This window comes from Alosa pseudoharengus, unplaced genomic scaffold (genome assembly GCF_046254945.1).
Source record: "Alosa pseudoharengus isolate Yale_2024_CS ecotype anadromous, Long Island Sound unplaced genomic scaffold, YU_APseudo_1.1 YU_APseudo_1.1_scf_13, whole genome shotgun sequence".
Taxonomy (NCBI): domain Eukaryota; kingdom Metazoa; phylum Chordata; class Actinopteri; order Clupeiformes; family Clupeidae; genus Alosa; species Alosa pseudoharengus.
The window spans coordinates 37305761-37314113 of record NW_027468598.1 but is presented as its reverse complement, the minus strand read 5'-3'; the positions used below and the strand labels follow the sequence as shown (position 1 = coordinate 37314113).

At 41.8% G+C, this 8353-nt stretch overlaps 1 protein-coding gene across 1 annotated transcript in view; it reads left to right on the top strand.

Moving 5' to 3' along the window:
• The first annotated feature begins 7205 nt into the window (after positions 1 to 7205).
• Positions 7206 to 8353, top strand: part of LOC143121293 (2-acylglycerol O-acyltransferase 1-like) — an 8328-nt gene continuing 7180 nt past the window's right edge. Inside the window, exon 1 of the mRNA XM_076281655.1 lies at positions 7206 to 7217. Coding sequence (XP_076137770.1) covers positions 7206 to 7217 — 12 coding nt within the window. The remainder of the gene's footprint in view (positions 7218 to 8353) is intronic.

Sequence of the window (8353 nt, the reverse complement as noted above, 5' to 3'; positions counted from 1 at the left end):
CCGGTTGTAGGTGTCCACAGTGAACGCCTGATTATTTTAGCTTCAACGTTTTAACTTTTATCTCCACTCCCCCTCCGTTTCCAGATTTTACGTTTTTTCTGTAATGTGAATGTTCAGTAGTTTGTACAAAATCTAAAAAGGAAACTTTTTCAAAACTTTTCTCCAAGATTGAAATGATGTCAAAATGGTTCTAAACATAATAGGCCTATATACGGTTCTAAATTGGCAAATATTTTAACTGGTAGGCCTAGGCTACCAATATATCAACATCTATCTACATGCTTAACAGAACTGTGGCGCACTGTGATTACTGTAAATAGCCAGAGTGGGGCGACAAGGCGTTACTGTAAGTTATTATCCGAATCAGAATTAGTTTTTATTGGCCAAGTATACTTAGGCTACATATACATGGAATTTGACTTCGGTAGGTGTTAAACTCTCTATACATTCAACAAATAGACATGTAGTAGTAACACCTAGACATGTAGTAGCAGGGCTGCCAACTTTTCAAAAAACCTTGGAGTGAGATTTGGTGGGGCCAACCAAAATTTTGCTGCATACATTTTTGTTTGGCTCATTCAGCATTATACCGTACAGTAAAAAAAACGTACATCAGTGGTTCTCAGGTGTAGGGACCAGGCATGGACGGATTATGTGCTATGTATTAAGGGCTCCCCACTAATTGTCGCATATGTGGAAGGGGGGTTTGGGGGTACTCCCCCAGAAATTTTTGAATTTGTTTAATGTGATTTCCTGTATTCTGGTGCATTTTGGGGATGGGCAATACTAAATTCAATCAGATTCATAGCCTACATCCTGATGTGTTGATATTGAGGCAATGATTCCATGCAAAGGCTTGGGCTTCAGGGCCCCCTGACACCTTGGGCCCCTGGGTCTGGGCCCGGAAGGCCCATGCAGTAATCCATCCCTGGGACCAGGGTCCCACATGAACATTGGTATCAAAGGGATCTAGCCTACTTGAGGCATTGTGAAAGTTGATGGGACATTTCAGCGGGGGGTATGGGGGTCCTCCCCCAGAATTTTTTTTTTGGACTAGATGCAATTTCCTCAATTCTGGTACATTTTAACAGGTTATTTACATACTTCTATATAACAAAATAAAGCCAGCCTACGAAATTAATAAAAAGTAAATCATGCATAATTTAAAAATAACTCAATAGGCTACTTGGCTACGCAATAAGGTTTCCATTACAGCACCGCGGACGTTCAATGAACGCATGAAAGCGGATGGTTTGTTTAAAATCCCGACACTCTTTCAACTACATGGAACGCAACAGTGATCATCAAATACCTTCCCAGATTTCAGTGCCCATCAGTCCCAACATTTAACAATATAATCAAACAGTCCAAAAGTAAATTAAATATCAAACTAAACCGAAAATGTCATGCTTTTGAAGGCCTACCAGTATGCCGCTCCAAGAAATGCATGTCTCAAAATAAAACTCGCATAAGAAATAAAGGGCTGTCTCGAATACAATCCTGCCCCTAAAGGCCTGTACTTTGTCTTAAGACCCCGGCCATAATTTGAGGATTTACAGTATCTAAGTAGACAAACTGGCTTCAGATATCCAACAGAGTGAATAGAGATCGTGCAGTCTTAGCTGTGGTTAGTAACGTGATGCTGTTAATGGGGAGTTTTACATAGCCTAGCGTAAACCTATAGGTTATTATTTATTTGGCGTACCTATAAGGCTTTTTACCTTATAAAAAGTGAGGGGGACGACTGATCTCTTCAACACTGCGGGGGATTTGGCGCTTGTCACTGTGTGTGTGACAGAAGCGGAATGGGAGAATGCGTGTAACAAAAAAAAAAAAGTTTATGAGCGATTTACGCGCAAATGGGAGAATCCAATGAAAATGACAATGAAGCACTAAACAGATGCTGAAAACAGCACTGGTATTTCACACGGCAAAAGTGTGTGTGTGTGTGTGGGGGGGGGGTCCAAACTAACAATTTTAAAAAGCTATTTTGCACTTCAGAATTATAACCATGCACACACAGGTGGAATAGTTATGGTGATATTGCAATAAGTTCACAACATATGCTACATTTCACAGTTCAGAAATGTTCAAAAATGTGTGTACATTTCAGCACTCCATGAAATTATGCAGAAGTGGTCACCTGTGTTATTCAGCTAGTTTATTTAAGATAATATATTGGTCATTGTAATGGCCATAGCCTACATGCTATTCCTTTTTCAGGATGTACCCATATCTGCATGATGTGAATGTTTGCATATGGCTTATGTCAGGCTTTATATCAATATTTGTGTCTCGTTATTTTCTTCATATTTTTGCATTAATGTCACAAGGAAGCATGCCAATATATATTCATTTATCTGTAATGGGATTGGCTGGAACCTGACAATATAAGAACCATGATAGTGGGATAATCTATGGCTGAGCAATTTACAAAAATGTATGTAGGCCTACTGACAAATAGTTTACATTAGAATACATTATAATTTCGCCCCAATGAGGCTATGTAGAAATGTGTTGCAATTTCAAAACCGGATTACTCAGGGACCACTTATTGCACAGAGGCATGCTTTATATCCTCGTATTCGGTAGGTTTGCTGTTTATTGTGAAATAGGGTTTTCCAGGGTTAGTGAAATATTAAACCGAGAGTAATGGGTAAATGCAAATATGATTAGCCTAAATTGCACGTCGGTTCAATGTTAATTCTCTCGCGAACCATTTATCACAGCAACTTGTCGCCAATATCATTGGAAAGCTTAGATTCCGCACGTTCACGTGATGTGTGATATCATGTATAGGTTTAGTTTAGTTGAACCTCATCTGCCAGGTATTTGACCTACCAGGTTGACACTTCAGCGTGAAAAATACTCAATAATACTCAAAGCATACCTGAAGCCGGGGAAATGCGGGGGGGATGCGCCTGGGATGGCTTCTGAAGTAGCATCGCAAATGAGAGAAAATTTAGAAAATTCCACAGACAGGGGGTGCTCTTGAACCCTCTCACCGTCTCTGAAAGCATAACCGTGGCTCAACAGGTAGCCTAGATCTATAGATAGGCTAAACTCATTTTTCAGGCATCTGACCGACCGGGTTGACACTTCAGCTAGCGTGAGAAATCGGGGGTGTGGCGTGTGAGCGTGTGAAACTAATCAAATGCGTGTGTCTCACGGCCAATGCGTGAGAGTTGGCACCTATGTAGTAGTAAAACATTCAATAGACTAGTAATTAAGAGGCACATACTGTACAATATAGACAACAATATATATATATATATATATATCTGGGTGATTCTCCAACTATGGTACTTTTTGGACCTGGACATTTGAAACATTGAAACATTTGTAATTAAAATATTACTGGCATAATTTGTTTCCCCAGTATGCCTAGATACCTACCCTGAAGTTGGCTGTGCTGATTTTTATGGAATAATATGTATTTTTTGACATTTTTCCAGACATTGCAAAAGCAATGGTCATTTCCACAACCGAACAAAAACAAGCCAACCTGTCTTTATCACTACCATGGAGACAGATGTGGAAAAGACGGTTGTGGAAATGACATTTTCCCACTTTCCCTCTAATATCTCATGTTTGACAAGCCTGTTAGTGTTAGTTTTAGAGTTAGCATTAAATAATCTCAAATTACACCTAATGAATATATATATATATATATATATATATATATATATTTAATATATATATAGGCACATATCAACGTATTAAAGGGACACCAGGCAACGTTTTCGTGTTAATTACTCATCTTCGTAAGTCGGTAAATGACTCATTACAGGGCGAATGAAGACTCTCTCGCCCGCCCCTACTGCCTGTAGGAAGAATATCCCGCTTGCAAGTTCAGTGTATCGTATCCGGCGACCGAAGCAGTTTCAGTTTCCATCCTGCATCCACAGCACAGAGGGAGGCTAACGAAACGCTAGCGATTGTTGCAAACGTGTGTATAATGGCAGAGCCGGCGAAGAAGCAGCGAAAACCCTTGACGGAAGATGCAAAGAAAAAAAAAAAGAGCTTCAGACCGAGCGAGGGGGAGTTTCGTAGAGAAAAAGCATCAGGCTTGCCTGGTGTCCCTTAAACATAATATACAAAATACAAATAAGGCATAGTATGAAGACAAGTACACATGGAGTGGATATAAAGTGCACAAGTAATAGTGCAAATGTATGCATGCAATGTGTGCAAGGTGCATATGTAATGTAATGTGAAGGATAAGTGGGTGAATGGCCAAAGAGGGGATGACCCATTTAACTGCAGTTCAGTACAGTGATGGCAGTTCAGTACAGCGATGGCAGTTCAGTACAGTGATGGCAGAGGGAAAGAAGCTGTTCTTGTGTCTGGTTGTTTCCGTGCGCAGGGATCTGTAGCGCCTGCCAGCGGGGAGGAGGTTAACCCTTATAAGGTGTTTGGGTCTGTGGGACCCGTTTTCAGTTTTTAGCTTAATAAAAATGATACAAATAATTATTTTTTTAAACTAAGATTCATTGGCCTTGGCTGATTTTCTATGAGGAACATGAATCAGAAAACATTTTCAATGAACCCCCCCTGCATACCCCCCCTTCACATTTATATTACACACAGGATGTTCGGGTCCACTGGACCCGGAACTAGTTAAAGAGGGTGCGTGCAGGGTGTGTGTGCAGGGTGTGTGGGGTCTTTGGTGATGTTCTCTGCCCACTTCCTGGTCCTACTAGAGTACAAGTCCTGGAGGGGGGGGGGGGGGGGGGGCAGAGGGGGCACCAATGATTTTTTCAGATGTCCGAATTATGCGTTGTAATCTGCTGAGCCTTTTTAATCTGCGTTTGCCCTGTTTTGTGGCGGCCCCAAACCAAACGGTGATGGATGTGCAGAGGATGGATTCAGTGGCAGCAGTGTAGAAGATGCCTGCAGCTCATGTGGCAGCAGTGTAGAAGATGCCAGCTCATGTAGTAGCAGTGTAGAAGATGCCTGCAGCTCATGTAGTAGCAGTGTAGAAGATGCCTGCAGCTCATGTGGTAGCAGTGTAGAAGATGCCAGCACTTGTGGTTATTCTTTTTATTTTGCGCCCTATCTGAAACATACCTTGTGTGTTGTCACAGTGCCCCACATGCAAGGGTTTATGTTGAAGCTTTCAAGCTATTCAACAGATTCAAATCTAACTTTTCAATTTTATTTCCGTTGGATAGGCAAAGATATAGGCCTAAGTACATTCTTTTTATTTGTATTGGATAGGCAAAGATATAGGCCTATGTACATTACAGTAATCTTATTTTCGTTGGATATAAGATATAGGCCTAAGTACATTAATCTTATTTTCGTTGGACATAAGATATAGGCCTAAGTACATTCATTAGCGCATTGGCCAGCACAGTGCAGTTCAGTGTAAAAACTCCTCTTGCTGGAGTCGGAATAGTTGAGCTCGACTTTAAACGCCAACACCCTTGGAGCTGTGATTACAGTTTTTCTCAAATCATCATTAACATTTGCACAACAGTACATTTCTCAAAATAATTGATGCAAACTGCACCACATAGTGGATTACATGCAAAAGTGTGTTTCTTGCTTAAAATGCTCAGTTTATGTCTCAAAAGCAAGTATTTATACCAATGAAATTGTCAGTGCAATCAAAATGTCAAGTCCTTACGCCATTGTTTATGTCAAGATAGTCAAACTGCTTTGTCATGTTGTCAATGCGCAAGGCAGCACTATTTTCTTTGTGGCATAGCTATTTCAAAACTATAAAGTTGGAGATTATCGTGTGTGGAGGGAGGTGATTGCAACATAGGCGTAGCCACGGACGGGCCTGGACGGGCCTAGGCCCGCCTACCTGCAGTCTTGCTCGTCCGTCCGGGCTTTCCATCGTTTACGTTCACCATCTATCCACCTAATCCACCTAATCTAATCCACCCGGCGGTGTCGTGTAAACGGCCTTTAAAAAGGCATGCAAGTCAGCACTCCGCTGAGAGCTCAAGAATCAGTCAAATCGCGAACCGAGGAGGTCTCTCTCTCTCTTTCTCTCTCTCTAATCGCGAACCGAGGAGGTCTCTCTCTATCTCTCTCCAACAAAGTTTTCATTTTTGCAATAGGCTTGCCTATATGGCCAATCTGTTTCAATTTGATGTGATGACCCACCGAAGCTACAGGCGTATATCTGTGATCGAAAGCGTTCAATAAATTACACTTTTTCATGTCATAAAAGTTACATGCCTATGCAGTGTTCGAATTACCCCGTCGTTTCCGGGGGGGCCCACTTTGGGTGAAATCTATGACATTATGAAATTCAGCCTAATAACAAAGGCTACTGTCGATTCAACATCCAATAGATTATAATAAGCAGGCTAGCCAGTTTATTAAAATGAAATATATGACATTATGAAATTCAGCCTAATAACAAAGGCTATTGCCAAAAATGAATTTGAGCAGAGCTAATTGTCAAATATTTTACGTGCACAACTGAACGTCGCACAACTGAAAAAACTGAAAGTTAACACAAAACAGCTGTCTTTATCACATCTCGGCTACTGGAGATAGTCCCAAAGTGGCCCATTGGTAGGCATTTTTTCCCGTTTTCCACGCAGTTGATGGACGATGCCCAGCCTTGAGCCATGATTTCACGAATGGCTAGGGTTGAACTGGACCAGGGGAGACGCATTGATGCTCAGAAAAAGAAGCGCATTTAAGCTGCGCTGCCTTAAACGATTTCTGGCTTTGTCATCAATGTCATTAAGCGCAGAGAATCCTCTCTCGCATTCTGCCGATGTAGGCTAGGTAAAAACGTGTTGCCTGCGATGACGAGTTTCTTCAGGCAGGACCCTTCCCTTGCCCCTTGCATTTTAAAGTCCCGATAGCCTACTCCTCGACATAGCCTACATTCCTTTTAACTTTTTCCACTGCTGCTAATTGCTCAATCGCTAACAACGCTCTAGCAAAATTAACTAGATGTACCGCAGAGCGGTACAAAATATGACCGCCGCCCAGTCCAGCACATTTTTTCCACAAAAATAAATCACGCTGAAAGGCCTATATGATTCTAACTGTCTCACTAAATTGCATTATCCACACTCAATTCTCACTGATATCTGCTAGACAACAAGTACCAAAACATGATTAGTTCATAGATTTCACATGTAAAATTAATTTTATACAACCCCACCTCCATCTTGCCTGTTCATAATTCTGAGAAATTCTTGAATTGTGTGCATGTACATGTTTATGTTATGCGTGTGTGTGTGTGTGTGTGTGTGTGTGTGTGTGTGTGTGTGTGTGTGTGCGTGCTTGTGCGTATGTGCCTGTGCATGCAAGCGTACATATGTCTACTGTGTGAGTATGTGTCATACGTATGATTACTGTGAATGTATGTGTGTGTGTGTGTGTGTGTGTATCTGTTTGTGCACATGTGTGCACATGAAATGGGTTAACATGACCCCTGGAGGCAAACATACGGAAAAAAATGGTCATCCTAGGCCCTACAGTTCTCAAGATATTCACAGAGAACTGTGTCTGCCCTACCCTTCTTTCGGGGGGTCCAGTCCAGCGGGGGGGGCTACAGATCAAAACGAAAAACGATGGTTCCATGCTATCCATGTGGGGTTACATGCCCACCAAGTTTCGTGTACCCCGGTCTTTCAGTGTCCCGGGAATCATTGACAGAAATTTGGGCATGCGAAAAATAAAAAAAATAAAATAAATCTGACTAAACCTATATGACGCTTCGCTGCGCGGCGGTCATAATAACAACTCGATTCAGAGGAGGGTGAGATCGGACAGGACAGGGGGCTATTATGCAGAGCAGTGCCCCTGCATTCTGGGGGTGAAATACACATTGCAACCAACGGGGAAAATAGATTATCATAGTTAGGGGTTGGCAACTTGACAATGAATGAGTGGGCCCCCTCTGACAGTGATTTGGAGCAGAACTAGTAGTGCCCTGGCCAGAACTAAGGGGGCTGGGCACTACCGGGCCCTATGGTAATTCGAACACTGTGCCTATGATAACTCAATTAACGCGCTGAAGCTGCATGCATTGTTTTGCGCCGTTTAAAATGCTTCTGCGTAATTGTCAGCTGTGTGATGAAATGCGTTCATATTCCACTTTTTATGTCTTAAACGTAGCATGCCTAGGAAAAGTCTTTGCAGTAGGATTGTCCAATGGTCAATCTGATGCTTCAATTTGTGTTTTATGTGACACGCTGATGCTGGGTTCATGCAGTTTTGCGCAAGAAAATGTTTAGCCGACTACGTCATTTGTCAGCTATGATGAAATTCGTTCAATAAGTTCCACTTTTCATGTTATGAATGTACCATGCCTATAATGCCTATGTACCATGCCTAAGGCTTTGCACTTGTCCAATATGGTCAATCTGTG